The 17,833-nt window shown below is 40.5% G+C and overlaps 1 protein-coding gene across 2 annotated transcripts in view; it reads left to right on the top strand.

Annotated features, from left to right (window-relative positions):
- TCEA1 (transcription elongation factor A1) overlaps window positions 1-17,833 on the top strand; it is a 58,525-nt gene that overhangs the window by 20,732 nt on the left and 19,960 nt on the right. For both annotated transcript variants that reach the window (XM_050938929.1, XM_050938930.1), the window contains 3 exons: window positions 529-634; window positions 7,493-7,580; window positions 16,353-16,501. In XM_050938929.1, the coding sequence (XP_050794886.1) occupies window positions 529-634; window positions 7,493-7,580; window positions 16,353-16,501 (343 nt within the window). The remainder of the gene's footprint in view (window positions 1-528; window positions 635-7,492; window positions 7,581-16,352; window positions 16,502-17,833) is intronic.

Genomic DNA, 17,833 nt, shown 5'->3' with positions numbered 1-17,833 from the left:
TCTTGTGAATAATAAGGGTACTGAAATATTATAGGATCCTGTGCTGAGAGAGCAGACTTCTAATACACTAACATTGCCCCAAAGGAGGTTTGAAGGTAACATGGCTGTTTTTAAAAAAAAAAAAAAAAAAAAAAAAAGAGAGAGAAAGAGGTCATCCTATAGGATAACATTGAGTGATGCAATTTCTATTGTCCTTTTTTAGAATGGACCTCTGTCTAAAGCATTGAACGACCCACCCCACTTAAATCATAAAACATGTATTTTGTTCTAAGTGAACCTTTTTTTTATTACATGCTCCTATCAATAGAATTTTATTAATGTTTTATCTTATCAGTATAAATGTGAAGGATGTCTTGTGAAAATCAGTTCAGTAAAGATTTGCAACTTAAAGTAATTTTAGTCAGCTTCATAAGGATATAACTGACTGAATGCTTAGATTTTTACCTGGCATTGTCAAAATTCAGCTTAGCTTTTTGTATCTGTTAAATGTCTTTCACAAATTGTAATGTGTATCTTTTTCTGTTGCAGTCCACAAGAATTGGAATGTCAGTGAATGCAATACGCAAGCAAAGCACAGATGAAGAGGTTACATCTTTAGCAAAGTCTCTCATCAAGTCTTGGAAAAAGCTGTTAGGTATGACTGCAAAAAGCTTTTTAACAATCTTCCTTCTCCCTCAGGCATTTAATTATTTGTATTGTGGGCATTATAAACTATTGCTACCATCTTTATTCTTGGCTCACCAGTTCTCCCATTCAATACTGAAGCTTTTTCTGCATCACCTGTACCATTTCCATTTCCCCTGTGCCCTCTATCACTGCATTACTCCTGGGTCCCCTTAAGGGCCATAGTCATAGCTTCATTGGGATAATGAGTTGCTAAGAACAGAGAAGCGTGAAGCACATTTTTGTGACATGACTAGTATCTTTTGGACAGTCTCAGTACTTGCTACTGAACTAAATGCCAGAGTGGCCTTACTGCAGCATTAAAACCTGCTGACCTTTTGTTTGTCTGAATCAACTGTTCTCTGCCTTCTCAAGTCTTTAACACCTTGATGTAAAGGTGATGTAAAGGATTTTAATCTTAATTGTCAGTGGGACATAATCTATAGGGAAAGAAAATACAAAAATCAAAAGTTAACTTAATGCTATTAGTATTATGACTAGTACATAGGTCCAATCTTATAGTAAGAAAACTAAAAACTAAACTAAAGTCTAACTAGTTCTGTTTGCCTTTTGCTGACTTTCTGAAACCTCAATATTCATCAAAGACACATGAATAAAATGGATGGAACTTCAATAGTATTCTTTTAAATATTGTGTACCAATTAACACATCTGAGGAGATTATTCTTGCAGAATTTTTTATGCCAGGACAAATCACATCACTGTAATCTTAGTGCAATTTTAAACACCTGAATCTGAAACTCATGAACAGTGCTTATTTGGAACATTGATGATTACTCATATAACTTATATGTGGGTTCATCTCACATTCACATAAACTTAAATGTAGGGAGTTTCTTCTGGTAGCTTAATCTTTAAAGTGTGAGGTCTGTTTTTGTTTTACAGAAATTACAAGAGCTGCTGGATTAATAGAAGTCTTTTCAGTTTAGACAAGTGTGCTATGCCAGCAGTCATCCAAGTTAGCTAGCTATGCATTTCAAGGCAATCTAATTTCATCACTTTCACTCTTTTTTCTAAATGCTTGCAGGAATGGTTTGGCATCCATTTTAGTAAAGCGTTTTAATAAAAAAAATTACAAAGTATGGGAGTGTTCTTAATGGGGGTGTTTCTAAAGTAAAGGCTTGTAAATACTGAATGAAAGCATGAAACAATATATAGGACTCTAATATCTGGTTGAGCAGGCATTTTCTGAAGCCAGAAGTCTGAAGTGCAGCAAGTATACTGGTGAACAAGCTTCTAAAGTCATGTCCTGTGTCGTCATTACCAAGAGATGTACCTGATCAATAATTTGATCTGATGTCACTGGTAAATGTAACCTAATAAACTCAAATGCATACATTTTTGTATGCCTTTATGTCAATATGAAACTTAGTGAAGTCTTCCATGTACTTTGTCTATCTGTTATGTAAAACTGGAGTTTGATTCCATATAAAAACAGCTGAGGAAAATGCTGATAAATGCTGAGAACAATACAAACTATTTCTTATTCAAAATGTAAATTCCTGCTGTTCTGATGTAAATAAATTAAAAATATACCCTTCTTTCTAAAACTTATTATAAATTACAGAAAATTATCCCAATCACTAAGGCAACAAATATTTTCTTTATTGTTTTCAGTGCAAATCTGTGGAATGTGCTAATATTTTTTTTAATTTCAACCATCTTAACTTTAATCTACTTTTTCCAGTGACATGTTTCTCCTTTTTCAACAATCTCAAAATATCCTGGAAAGCCAAACTTTTTGAGGAGAGAAACATTTTCCAATTATTGTGAGGATGTTTCCCCCATCTAATACAAATAATTAATTTGAAAATATTGTGAAAGAACTGCTGATGGCTTCCACTGGGATTTTCCTCAGGATCGTAAAGCTGGAGAACTATTTTTAAAAACAAACCACGGATAAGCAAGAGTTGTCCTTATGTCTCCTGAATTTTAAATTATGTTGAGATATTTAGTTACTAGAGATCAAAATGACTACTCCAGAAGTATATAGTCAAATATCACTAGCAAGTAGGTGTAGCAGATCTCTCTTGTTAGTGAGGTTTTGAAGAAATGGAAAGATCTTGGACATACTTTAGAAATTGGGGGAAGATCTTGGATAGATCATAAAAATGCTGATTAATCACCAGTTCATGGTCTGCTGAATATAGCTTTAAAAATAAACAAATACATTGCAATTCTGGCAGTGAAGGAAAGATTTTAACAGTAAATAGGATGAGATTTCAAATTACAATGGAGTAAGTGATGATAAAAAATCTGAATTTCAAATTTTGTCCACCAAACTTCATTCCCCTGGCCTTGTCTGAATGTATGCCTTACATTTTTGTCCCATGTACTTAAGAGGACCTCTAAGATAGATAAATAGTCCAGAGGACATCTATATTGTCATTTCTTGGTGTGACAAAATACATAAATGGAAGATTAAAAATTCTCATAAATTGAAGAAAAGATTCAAAAATAGTAGCAATAAGGATAAAAAGAGGTCAGCTGACTGGAACTTTGGTAATTGCAGCCTCTCCATAGTAAGCAAACATTGCAACTTTTGGCATTTACTTTGTTGCTGTGAGGCTAGCTGCTTTTGCCTAAATCTGACACTGGATCAGAAATTACTTCTTTGAGAAACAGTCAAAGACCCACAAAAAGACTGAGTAGAGTAGATTTCAGGTAATAACATGCCAGGCTTTAAAGTTTGGTAAAGAGTTTCTTGTTTAAATGAAAGCAGAAATAATTTCCAAAACATAACAAATGTTCCTTTGGATTCAGTGTATTTGTTCTGCTTGTCTTTACCAATCCTTACCTTGACGGTGACTGATTTTTAAACATTAGAATATTGAGACACATGAAAGTATTTCTCTTTAGAGGAAGAATTAACCTATTTCTATGTACACTTTGAACACAGTAGAATCTCAGTTATGAATACCAGAGTTACGAACTGACCAGTCAACCACACCCCTCATTTGGAACTGGAAATATGTAATCAGGCAGCAGCAGAGACCAAAAAAAAAGCAAATGCAGTACCAGTACTGTGTTAAATGTAAACTACTAAAAAAGGGGAAAGTTTAAGAAAAAATAAATGATTTGACAAGGTAAGGAAACTTTCTGTGCTTGTTTCATTTAAATTAAGATGGTTAAAAGCAGCACTTTTCTTCTGCATTTTAAAGTTTCAAAGCTGTATTAAGTCAATGTTCAGTTGTAAACTTTTGAAAGAAAAACCATAAGGTTTTGTTCAGAGTTATGAACAACTTCCATTCCCAAGGTGTTCATAACTCTGAGGTTCTACTGTAAGTTCAGTAAAAGATCATTCTTACTCCCAATAAAAACGCTGGTTGGCTAGAATTCTTGCCTGTAACTGTACTGATATCAAGTGACACTAAAGTTTTGAAGAACTGGAAAACTGGTAGCAAGAGTTTGTGTTGGTGGTAATTAAAACTGAATCTTTTTTCTGAGACAGATGTGACGACACTGTATCCAGAACCTCAGTTATTATTTCAGGAGAAATGTGTGTAATTGCACCTGTGTATCCTGTAAGGTCTATTAAAATCAGAGCTATATATGAAAACATAGCATTGATCATGCACAGAACTGACTCAATCAGCGATTTCCTTGGTCACTGTGTAAATCTGTTTCTCATGCATATCAGGGTAAATGTTGGCTCACTGCTATAATCTCCCAACACATTATAGCACACTGTAGAGTTGTGCAACTGGGCCAAGAGGGTGGAAAAGTTAGGGACTTCATTTTGTTTTGTCATTGGTTTTGACTTTCACAGAAGAATTCAGAATACTGTATGTCTGGCTGCTGTACAAATAATTTCAATTATGCTGTTTGTAATGCTTGTAAAACGGTATAGATCAAAGATGGCAACAGAGGTGGCCAGCTGTTAACTGTTCTGAGCTCTGAAACCTTTTGTGAGTTGTTTATAACTGAATTTTTGAACTTGACATCTTTTTACTTGACAGGTTGTGTATACTTTGTAAATTAAACATTTTGTGGAACTTTTAAGAATGAAAAGAGAACCTAAGAGAAATCAGGTGGGGTTCTGAACCTCAGAGAATAATCAAAATTTCCCTTGATGAGAACCACATGAAGTGTGAAAACAAAGACTGCTTACAATCTTTTTGAAGCTGGTTTACTAGATTCTCAGGTGGTGGCTTCTGAGCATCTTCTGAAAGGAGACTTGGTGAGAGCTATAGGACAAGATCAGTTTTCACAAAGTGCAGATAATGCTTGGAAGATCTTAGAAGCTACACAGGCCAAGGGGATACAGTTCAGATGAACATGCAAACTGTGTTATTGGAGGTCATAAAAAAATCTTTCAGATTGATGAGAGGAAAAAAATCTTTGCAAGTAGTGACAGTTAGTTGATATTACTTTATATCAAGTAAGTTCGAGCACATAGCAAATACCATGAAGTATTCTAACCTGCGAATGTCAGGTTAGGATACTTCTGAAAAGCTTCTGAATTCCCATAAAAAGCTTGACCTTTGGAGGGAAGGGCCTGTTGTGACTATTGCTCAAGTGAATAATTATGTAACAAATAGACAAGGCGGGTGAGGTAATATCTTTTCTTGGACCAATTTCTGTGGGTGAGAGAGACAACCTTTTGAGCTTAGAGAGAGTTGTTCAGGTCTGGGAAACTTAATCAGAGTGTCACAAGCCAATGTTTGAACAGATTGTTTAGCATAAATAGTTAACAAACATTTCAAGTGACCATTCAAGTTGAAGTGGCCAGCTAACACCTCTCCACTCATAGGGAGGAATGGAAGAAGGGGGGGAAACCGCTGGGGGTTGGGGTTGTTAGTGGAGTAGAGATTGTTGTAATAAGTCAGAAATTCAGTGTGTCTGTTCAGTCTGATTTTTAGCATCTAGCAAAGTTATGAATTTAAGCTCCCAGGCTCATCTTTTAAAAGGGTTGTGCAGGTTTCCTTTGAGGAAGAGGGCTGAGAGGTCAGATACAGAGTGTTCATTTTGTGAAAAACATATACCCACAGGTGATAGGGTGTTTTTGTCATCTATCATTTTCCTGTATAAGTTCATTCAAATAATCTGAAAACTACCCTATGTAAATTAAAATGTCTGATTAGAAAAAGAATCATTCAATAATACGGCCTGGATTTCCAATGAGGAAACATACTTTATATTCCTGGAGACAATGAGTATGTCTACACAGCCAAGAAAAACCTGCAGCTGGCCCATGCCAGCTGATTCAGGCTCACGGGGCTGGGGTGGCAGGCTTGTTTCATTGCTGTGTAGGTTTCTGGCCTCAGACTGGAGCCTGAGCTCTGGGACCTTCCCATACTGCAGATGTTTTTTTTGCTGTGTAGACATACCCAATGTAGCGACTGATATCTGCACCACAAAAAAAGGGAGGTAATATGTATGATGAAAACCAGTCCTTTTACTCTTGTGTCAAAACATCTCTCCTGGTTTGTCTTTTTATAAGGAAATCTTATAAACCATACCAAACAGACTTTCCTTACTCTCATACGTCATAATCTGGAGTTTCTTGCTCTACTTCTGCTTCTCTGTGAATCTCTTCTCTCATAGCTTCTTGCTTCTCAAAGTGCCACTACAGTATTTTTCCTCCTTGGATGTAAATTGCTGACAAGTGTAATTACTTGTATATTGTGTGTTTCAAGATTATTTTGTTAGTGCTTGCAGGAATATTAAAATATGGAGGGCATTTTTTAAATTGTCAGCCACCTCTCTTACCTCCACCCACCTTCCTTATGTAAAGTGACTGGTAAAAGAGTTTCCCAGTCTGCTGCTGATGTATCAGAGAATTATTTGTGAATCCGCAACCTATGATATTCTAGAACTCTATAGCATTAGAAGGAACCGTAAGGGTCATCTCTAATCTAGTCCCCAGCCAAGGAACAGGATTTGTTGTGTTTAAACCATCCAAGACAGATGGCTATCCAACCTCTTCTTGAAAACCTGCAGTGAAGGAGCTTCCGCAACTTCCCTAGGCAGTCTGTTCCATATCGGTATAACATGAGATTCATCAAGTGAAATTGTAGGCCAGTTGGTGGAAAAAGATGACAAAGTGCTAATACAACTCTAAAATTCCTGGTGAAAATATTCATGCAGTTGACAAAAGAGAATATAAGAATGAGTGAAGTTGTCTGCATATATAGAATATTTCCTGTATTATACATCAGATAAGTAATCACCATAACAACTAAAGCACACTTACCTTTTCATACATAAAAAAAGGGGAGGGATCGGTTTTACTTTTATATGAGAAATGCAATGTTGTTGTGTCTTAACAGTGTACTTGTTGAACTAGTCATTATTCTTATGGTTTTAGTTTTCTTAATACATAAATATATATTATGGGTTTTCTTTTATTTTAATCTTCAGGACTTTTAAAATACCTCCTCCATTTTAATGCAGTATCTATTGTATTTGGATAATTTTATGTTTTCTTTTCTGTTGTCTTCATTCAGGGTGATGAGCTTTAAATAAGTAATTCTTTTTTTTCTTATTTGATAGTCTCTTAAGCCTTTAATTCCCTTATTGTTTTGTTTGGTCTTGTCTGTGTGGACTTAACTATATAACTGTATGATGCTTTTAAATAAGCAATGAATATGCTGTAGTTTCATCCTAATCATCAGGGCAGAGTTTTCAAACTTGGATGCCTCAATAAGTAGCTTGATTTTCACAAGTATTAAGCACACTCAAATTCCCGTGCAAATTGTGGGTACTCAGCCCTTATGGAAATAAACTGCATTGCATTTAACTTATACTTCGCTGCCATTTCTGTCCTATAAGAGGCAATGCTTATTTCATGGTTTGTACATTTCCAGATGGACCGTCAACTGATAAAGACTCTGAAGACAAGAAAAAGGAACCTGCATCTTCATCACAAAACAGTCCTGAAGCAAGAGAAGAAAGGTATTTGAACCTCTGTGTGTGTATAATATAAAATGAACTAGCACGACAGATGAAATTAATTCTTCACATTAATAATTCTTCATAGGTACTTCCCTAAATATTTAATTTTTGTATAAGGATACCTGGGACTAGGGAGGGCTGCCATGTTCTTGTATCAAACACATAATCAATGTCTAAAAAGTGGTGATGCCTGCACTGTCATCAAGGTTGACCAATCATTGTAGATCAAAATAGTCATCCAGATCTTTGTGGTGGGGATGAAGGTAAGTCAATCCTGCTGTTAATATGAAAAAATGGTTGGTGACTAGCTACAATACGAGTTAGGCAGTCAAAATATCCATCCTGCCTGCTGAAGTCATCTATTTAACATTCTTACTCTACAATATTAGGAGTCTTAACAATAACCAGCCTATTTTAATCAGTATCTTGTGTTTTAGGTAGAAACTAGGGCTGAGAAGTGATTAAAAAAATTAATTGCACAATTAATCATGCGATTAATCGCACTGTTTAAGAATAATAGAATAGCATTTATTTAAACATTTTTAGATGTTTTCTACATTTTAAATATATTGATTTCAGTTACAACACAGAATACAAAGTGTACAGTGCACACTTTATTTATTTTTATTACAAATATTTGCACTGTAAAAATAAGATAGTATTTTTCTATTCATGTCATACAAGTACTGTAATGCAATCTCTTTATCGTAGAAGTGCACACTCTGTTTGGGTATTGGACTATGCCTTGGACTCCGAGCTTCAAATTTTGTGGTTCCTGTCTGTATTCCTTCTTGGTCAGTGATAACCACCTCTGCTGCTTATACTATCTCAAGGAAAGCCCACATTGTAGCAAGGTACAATACCTGCCCTTTGTTCCCCTGCCATACTCGGGAAGGGTGGGAACTTCTCTTCAGGAAGTACCTAATGGAAGAGGCTGTGAGACCACAATTGGACCCAGGCCCAAGGAACCTCCGCCCCATAGATCAGCCTTACTCAGCAAGAAGTGTGTCTTCTGCCACAAGGTCCAATTCAAGAGTGAAGGAGTCTTCCCCCTCCCCCAGAAATCCATCATTGGGCCTTGTCAGGAGAGCAAGGAGCATTCTCGTAAGCATGAGGTTGTCTTCCTCCAAATCCTCTTTGAAGACATCTGATTCAGCCCTGCCTAAACCAGGCAAGTATATAAGCTTCAACTCAAGAGAACATAGAACATCTTAAGTCTCAGGGGCATGTGAGAAGTCTAGGGCTCCATCAGCACCAGATTGTGATCCGACGGCACTGGGACCTCTGGTAGTCCCATACACAAACCTGTGGTGCACCTGCACTGAAGAAAACTGATCACTGAGAGCACTGATTACCTTCGGTACTATCTTTACCTTAAACTGCTGTGGCATAAACTCTTTACTGCAGCTCTTTTGGTTTGGGTGGACAGGACCCCTCTGGCTTGGGAAAGAGTTGAGATCTGTGCTTCTCATGTGAATATCTTTGCTTTGCAGACTCAGTGTCCCACTCCATCAAGTCCTTCCTTGCGAGAATATATAACTCGGCCAGGGGAGCTGGACTTTGGGAGGAGTGTGTCTCTCATTCCATCTTTGGGCTTTAACTTCAAGTGGCATGGTTGGTACTGCTGTTGAAACCAGAAGTGGCTTTCTTCTCATTGGAAGAGTCTGAACTGTCCAGTGAAATGTTATTCCTTCTTCCACAACACATGTTCCCGGTCAGAGGACCTTGACCAACTTGGCACCAACTTCCACCTCATCACCTTTCTCGGAGCGTTTGGTACACCATGCCATGGGGACCTTCGCAACCCTCATTCAACCCATCCTTCTGAGGATCCAACTGAGGAGGAGTGTGCACCGAATCTGGCAGTTCCACCAGAACCAACAAGATTGCCATCACCCTGTCCAGATGAGGCAGTGACTCCAGTGTCTCTGTTCCTGGAATTGCTCATAGTCATCGGGGAGGAGGGGAACGCACAGAATTACAGGACAGCTGCAGATTTCTTTTGAGGAGGTTCAGGATCCTCAACACAAGCTTCTGGATGTTCTTCAGTCCTCTGGCTCCATCAAAAAGTGTTCCCTGTTAAGAAAACCATCCTGAAGCCAGGCAGAACAAATCCCATCTACCTGCACCCCTACCCCCAGAGGACAGAGAAACAGAGAAATCCCACCCCTCAGTCAGAGGGGTGGGATTTCTGTTCTCTCACCCTGCTCCAAAGTCTTTAGTGGTCCAGGCCACCACAAAGAGATCTAGGCAATAATATTACCTGATTTATCCCAACTGATAAGAAGGGCAAGTGTCTCAGCTTACTGGGAAGAAAGGTCTTTCTTCTTCTAGACTCCAATTCAGGATAGCCAAGTACTATTGGCTAAGTACAACTTTGTGAAATTCTGTGAATTTTGAACAGTTCAGACTCCCACAGGAGGACAGAGCTTGTTTCCAGGCTCTTGTGGCAGAACAGAAAATGGTTGCCAGGACTGCTCTCCACTCAGCAGTAGATGTCGCTGATGCATCTTCCAGGGCAATGACTACTACCATGGTAATGCACAGAGAGTCATGGCTCCGTGCTTTGGGGTTTCCCCGGAGAGTCAGAACACCATAGAGGACCAAGCTTTCAAGGAGACTGACTATATAATCAGAAGATGGATGAGTCCTTACACACTTTAAAGAACTCCAGGGCCACCCTCCACCCCCTGAGAATGCACATGCATCTGCCCCAAATCGAAAATTTCACTGATAGTCCTAGAAGCCTAGACTGATGGTTCAACAGTTCTTCCACTAAAGACCTTATGAGCCACTCCATAAGAGACAGAGGGTTCAAAAGGCCTACTTCCCCACACCTTCCTCAGTAGGTTTCTCATTCCAGTCTCAGTTCTCAGCTAAACATTGTTTTTGACAGGAGAGCTGCAAACCACTGAGGGTATGTCTACATAGCACCTGGATGCTTGCAGCTGGTCCATGTCAGCTGGCCTGGGCTGCGAGCATGTTTCATTGCAGTATAGCCTTCAAGCCTAGAAGTCTACACTACAATGAAACAGCCTTGAAGCCCGAGCCTTGTGAGCCTGAGTCAGCTGGCACAGACCAGATGTGGGTTTTTCATTGCAGTGTAGACATATCTTAAATCTAATGTCTCCAGACTCCCACGCATCCTTTGAGGGTCATCTAGCACTTCTTTGAACACCTAGAGTGCAAAAACAATGGACAAATGGGTGCAGAACGTCATCCATTATAGCTATTCAATAGCTATCCCTACTTGCTTCCCCAGCGCCTTCTCAGGGGCCACTCTCATGAGAACATTTTCAAACAAGAAGTGAAATCCCTCTTACAGTGAGGTGCAACAGCACAAGTTCCTCTTCAGTACCAAGGGAGAAGCTTTTACTTGACATACTTCCTAGTGCCTAAAAAGAAGGGCTGTTGGAGACCCATTCTCGACCTCTGCCATCTGAATGTTTTTGTTTGCAAACTCAAGTTTCACATGGCCATGTTGGTATCTATAATTCCATCCCTGAAAAAGGGTATGTGGTTTACAGCTCTCAGCGTGGACACCTGCTTTCACTTGAGCATCCACCCCGCTCACAGATGTCTCAAATTCCTGGGCTCTGACCATTTTCAATACAGGATATTCACTTTTGGCATTGCTCTTACTATATCCAGTGCCTTTATCAAGGTGTGCTCTGTAGTAGCAGTTTATATCAGATGTTGTGGTTTCACATTTTTTCCCTGTGTCAGCTGTTGGCTCCTTGTCACCAGATTACACTAAAAGGACAATGCTGAAACTTCTCTCCTCTTTGGGGATCAGTATAAATGCCAAAAAATCCATCCTCACCGCTTATGCAGACTTTGGACTCCATTGGGGGCATTGTTAAATTCAGTCATGGCAAGGGCTTCCCTGCGGAGGGGCAGGTTTCAAGCTATGAACAATATCGTAGACCAGGTCATAAGCAACCCCCAAGTGCCTGTCAAGACCTCTGTTTCTCTCTTAGGCCATGTGGTCTCATGTACTTATGTCATGTCATTTGCAAGGCTCCACCTTTGTTGCCTATAAACATGGCTTCAAACAGTGTACTCTCCACACTTACAGTCCTTGAGCATCATAGTGACTGTTCCCACCAAAGTGATATTGTCCCTATTATTGTAGAAGAATCCCTCTCAGGTATGCGTGAGCATTCCCTTCCTTGCCTCTGCACCGGACAAGTGATTGTTACTGACACATCCCTATTGGGTTGAGGAGCCCATGTGGACAACCAGACAGTACAAAGCACCTGGATATAACAAGAATCCAGGATGAACATTGATTTTCTAGAGCTTTAAGCAGTTTGAAGGGCTTGCAAAGCCTTTCTCTTGTTCATTCAAAGTCACTATACCCTCATAATGTTGGACATCAGAAACACATTGGTGGTGTTGTGATGAAGTGTGGGAAAACCAAAAATGGCATCTTAGGCATTCAACCTGGATCAGGGGGAAGAGACAGGGACAGTGCTTCAAATCAAGCCCTTTACCACCCATTTCTATTTCCATAAAAATTCTAAAAGAATAAAGTGACATTTATAATTAAAAGCTAATTTAAGGAATATACAATATTTACATAGTCATGACAGGCAAGACACCTCAGGAAAGTGGAGTACAATGAAAGGAAGGGAATTGTGTGAGAGAGTTGTTGAGGACAGAGCTGGGAAAGGCTTGGGACTTTTGCATCAATAGACAGGGAGGAGCGTGATCCTTCCCCTTGTGTGCAGAAGCAGTCAGTTTGTGGAACTGATGATGTCAGCTCAGATTACCCTGTTGGCAGTCTACCTCCCACAAAACCCGAATGTACTAACAGATTCAGCAGACTTTTGGCTGTCAGTGTGGAGCAAGGTGTCGTGGGGTGTATGTCGTTGGCCCGGCAACAAAAGGGCAATACAGGCACTGCTGGCTGCTGCTGATTGGCATCCTCACAGCAGCTGGGAGGATAAAAGGGCTGGGAAGCTGAGAGACACGGCAGCTACCAGGACAGTGAACAGGCCAGAGAAATTCTGTCAGTAAAGTGCTAAAGAGCCACCCAGGGACAACACCCCAAAAAGGGATGAATGGACCAACAGACTGAAGAGCCTGCAGAGGCCCAGGGGAAGGTAGGAAGCAGCTCTAGGCACTGTCAGGCCATGGCTACACTGGAGAGTTGCAGCGCTGGTGGTGGGTTTACAGCGCTGCAACTTAGTAACTGTCCACACCTGCAAGGCATATCCAGCGCTGCAACTCCCTGGCTGCAGCGCTGGCTGTACACCTGGTCTACTATAACAATTGCAGCGCTGGTGATGCAGCACTGCTCGTCAAGTGTGGCCACCAAAAGCGCTGTAATTGGCCTCCAGGGTATTAGGAGGTATGCCAGAATGCCTGCTCGTAACAAACCGGAAGAGTGGCTGAACTCTGGGCACCCGGAGCTGCTTATCAAAAAAACAAACACAGCTCCTGTTTGCTCGAGCCAGTGAGCGGAGGCATGCATGTTGGAATGTTCGCAGCTGTTTGCTTGAGGAGAGAATCCACACAGTGGAGGGGGCGGGGGGAGTCCGTGTTGAGCAGCTGCTTATGTCGTCTGAAGGCTATTTAGGAGTGCATAATTTGCATTTAGTGAATAAGAGAGGGGTGGGGGAAGGGGTCGAAACTTTTAAAATGATTGAAGGTAGATGCTATGTATCTTCCAGTCCTTAGAACTTGCAAGGCAGGGAGCTAACAACAGAGTCAGCTCCAAAAATCCACTCTCTCTGTCTCCCTCACACTCCCTGTCGCACTCCACCCCACCCCCCTGTTTTGAAAAGCACATTGCAGCCACTTGAACGCTGGGATAGCTGCCCACAATGCACCACTCCCAACAGCGCTGCAAATGCTGCAAATGTGTCCACACTGCAGCGATTTCCCTGCACAGCTGTACGAAGACTCCTAGCGCTGTACGGCTGTAAGTGTAGCCATACCCTCAGAGCTGGTAAACCCTGATCCTGCTTGTCTATCTTGAGGGCCCTGAGCTGGAACTCAGTTGAATGGGTGGGCCACGGTTCCCCTACCAATCACTTGATGGACCTGAAATCAGAGAGGATTGTCCAGATTCTGGAGTACCAGGAATAGACTGACAGCCCTCCTGAGCTGAGGGCCAATGACCACACCTCGCTTGGCCAGGAGGGGAACCATTGCATCAACATACCGCCTTACTGAGGGCCTCCCTTGGCACCTCAAGTTGAGCTGTAGCTGGGCTTGGGACCCTGGGGGATACCCCATACTCTATAGATTGGGCCCACTCCCTGTGCTATGTTGGACTTGGACGCTATTAAGGGCCCAAAAGCAAGCTATTCCGATGGTTAGGAAAGATAGAAAATGTGGCAAAAGACCACCTTGGCTTACCCTTGAGATCTTGCGTGACCTACAAAATAAAAAGGTGTCATATAAAAAATGGAAACTAGGTCAGATCACGAAGGATGAATATAGGCAAATAACACAGGAATGCAGAGGCAAGATTAGAAAAGCAAAGGCACAAAATGAGCTCAAACTAGCTATGGGAATAAAGGGAAACAAGAAGACTTTTTATCAATACATTAGAAGCAAGAGGAAGACTAAGGACAGGGTAGGCCCACTGCTCAATGAGGAGGGGGAAACAGTAACGGGAGACTTGGAAATGGCAGAGATGCTTAATGACTTCTTTGTTTCGGTCTTCACTGAGAAGTCTGAAGGAATGTCTAGTATAGTGAATGCTTACGGGAAGAGGGTAGGTTTAGAAGAGAAAATAGGGAAAGAGCAAGTAAAAAATCACTTAGAAAAGTTAGATGCCTGCAAGTCACCAGGGCCTGATGAAATGCATCCTAGAATACTCAAGGAGTTAATGGAAGAGGTATCTGAGCCTCTAGCTATTTTCTTTGGGAAATCATGGGAGACGAGGGAGATTCCAGAAGACTGGAAGGGGGCAAATATAGTGCCCATCTATAAAAAGGGAAATAAAAACAACCCAGGAAACTACAGACCAGTTAGTTTAACTTCTGTGCCAGGGAAGATAATGGAGCAGGTAATCAAAGAAATCATCTGCAAACACTTGGAAGGTGGTAAGGTGATAGGGAATAGCCAGCACGGAATTGTAAAGAACAAATCGTGTCAAACTAATCTGATAGCGTTCTTTGATAGGATAACGAGCCTTGTGGATAAAGGAGAAGGGGTGGATGTGATATACCTGGACTTTAGTAAGGCATTTGATACAGTCTTGCATGATATTCTTATAGATAAGCTAGGAAAGTACAATTTAGATGGGGCTACTATAAGGTGGGTGCATAACTGGCTGGATAACCGTACTCAGAGAGTAGTTGTTAATGGCTCCCAATCCTGCTGGAAAGGTATAACAAGTGGGGTTCCGCAGGGTTCTGTTTTGGGACCGGTTCTGTTCAATATCTTCATCAACGATTTAGATGTTGGCATAGAAAGTACGCTTATTAAGTTTGCGGATGATACCAAACTGGGAGGGATTACAACTGCTTTGGAGGACAGGGTCAAAATTCAAAATGATCTGGACAAGTTGGAGAAATGGTCTGAGGTAAACAGGATGAAGTTCAATAGAGATAAATGCAAAGTGCTCCACTTAGGAAGGAACAATCACTTTCACACATACAGAATGGGAAGAGACTGTCTAGGAAGGAGTATGGTAGAAAGAGATCTAGGGGTCATAGTGGACCACAAGCTTAATATGAGTCAACAGTGTGATACTGTTGCAAAAAAAGCAAACGTGATTCTGGGATACATTAACAGGTGTGTTGTAAACAAGACACGAGAAGTCATTCTTCCGCTTTACTCTGCGCTGGTTAGGCCTCAACTGGAGTATTGTGTCCAGTTCTGGGCACCGCATTTCAAGAAAGATGTGGAGAAATTGGAGAGGGTCCAGAGAAGAGCAACAAGAATGATTAAAGGTCTTGAGAACATGACCTATGAAGGAAGGCTGAAGGAATTGGGTTTGTTTAGTTTGGAAAAGAGAAGACTGAGAGGGGACATGATAGCAGTTTTCAGGTATCTAAAAGGGTGTCATCAGGAGAAGGGAGAAAACTTGTTCACCTTAGCCTCCAATGATAGAACAAGAAGCAATGGGCTTAAACTGCAGCAAGGGAGATTTAGGTTGGACATTAGGAAAAAGTTCCTAACTGTCAGGGTAGTTAAACACTGGAATAGATTGCCTAGGGAAGTTGTGGAATCTCCATCTCTGGAGATATTTAAGAGTAGGTTAGATAAATGTCTATCAGGGCTGGTCTAGACAGTATTTGGTCCTGCCATGAGGGCAGGGGACTGGACTCGATGACCTCTCGAGGTCCCTTCCAGTCCTAGAGTCTATGAGTCTAGGAGTCTATGCTGAGAGGCCACCACTTCGGGGGAAGACATCCTGGTGGGGGCTAGTGCCCTTACAATGCGAATACTGGGGGACTGATCTGTGTTTCATTCCTTGTAAACTGCATATGTTTGGGGTCTGGAGGTGTAAGTGGGGGCTGGAGTGGTTCCTATAGTACAAGTGAGCCCAGAGGATCACTTGACCTGGGCACCCTCTTTAGTAAAATTGTTGTACCCCGTATCACATAGAAACAAGTATTTCAAAGATCGTTTTTACTGAAGTTCAACAATGTCTATAGCTCTAATAATTGCATAAATGTTATCTTTGTTCTGTTATGGGAATATTGTTAATGAGATGTAAAGATCAAACAAAAAGTTTGTTTTGGTCTAGGGTGAAACACGTTGGAGAAAAGACATTTCATGCCACTTTTCTGTTTTTACCCACTTTAGCAGTTCCAGTAGCAACTCCAGCATCAGGAAAGAGGAGGCTAATGCTTCATCTGATTCCTTCATCCCTTCTTTTCCTCGGGCTCCAAGTACTTCAGATTCTGTACGAGTGAAATGTAGAGAAATGCTGGCTGCTGCTCTCAAAACAGGGGGTGAGCTTTGTAGAACTTATTTACAGTATTGGATTTTGTTCTGTTTCTTCTTCCCGTGTATCCTAGCACTGATTGTCAGACCAGTCTGAATTCTATACAACTAGGCTGGCTAGTCGGGTATAGGTTCATCCAGATTAGCAAAAACCTGGCAGCCTGGAAACATGCTAAGGAAACATGCATTTCCTGCTCCAGCCCATCTGACAACTACTTTCCAACAGCAGAGAATCCTCTTCATGATACAAGGAGATAATGGCTAGCATGTATCATCAGTTTAATCTGTTTCCATGAAAGATACAGTTTCAGTGTTTTGTTTTTTTTTCGGGTGGGGGTTACCACAGTGTCCCCCTGGGTCCTGTGACCTTGCAAATTCTGGTAGCCAGAAGCTCCGTTTCCATTTCAGTTGAAACTTAATTTTGTTACAATACATCTGGCACTGGTGTTTTGATAAAGAATTTGACATATTTAAAATTAAGTATCCAATCCATGACAGACGTATTCTCTTCTCGTTCAGTGTTAGGGGTGTTAGCTTCCATGTGTTTTGAGAGTTATAAAATTTGGAGGTGGACAAGACCTGTGAAATGATCTGTTCCATCTTGTTTTCATTGCCAGGAGTTTTCTTACACCTTTGTGTTTTATACTGAAAAACAAGATTTTCACTACTTCGTTTGGGAGGTTATTCTGTAATCTAGTAGACCTCTCTGTCAAGGCTTTTGTTTTCCTGCGGTTCCTACATTTACCTTTAACTTCACCCTATTGCTTCTTTTTATTTATTTTCAAAATACAGAAATAACCTATACATTTTGTGCACATTAATCTGTACATCTCCATGAGATCCTCACAAAAAACTTCTATTACTGCTCATGTTTACACCCTTCAAATAACTGTACCGTTTCATGCTCCCATCCTTCTAAAGCTATCCTTTAGCCAAATTATATATATTTAACTCTCAGTTTTAAACTAAATTCAAAACTTATTCCAAAAATGTACATAGTCCCTTATCAGTAGGAACGAAATCTGTTCATTATTAACCTTCTCTTTGGTTCAAACTGACTTGTGTAGTGAAAAGGACAATGAACTTTTTTTTTTTTAAGGGATTTTTGAGCATGACAGTTTTTGTATGAAGTTTGTTACTAAGGCACTACAAAGTATAAGTGAGTGAAAATACCAAATGGGATAATACTGAGAATTATGTATAAAAAGATCAATGTGCTCAAAGCAATGTATGTATAGGCAGCCTGGATCCTTCCTGCTACTTTCTCTCTTCCTTCAGAAAATGAAGCCTGGGTCCCCTTTTCTTTGAGCCCTAGTGCAGTGGTTCTCAAAGCTGGTCCA

This window comes from Gopherus flavomarginatus, chromosome 2 (genome assembly GCF_025201925.1).
Source record: "Gopherus flavomarginatus isolate rGopFla2 chromosome 2, rGopFla2.mat.asm, whole genome shotgun sequence".
Taxonomy (NCBI): Eukaryota; Metazoa; Chordata; order Testudines; family Testudinidae; genus Gopherus; species Gopherus flavomarginatus.
Note: the sequence above shows the minus strand (reverse complement) of the source record. Positions and strands in the feature narration are given on the sequence as shown.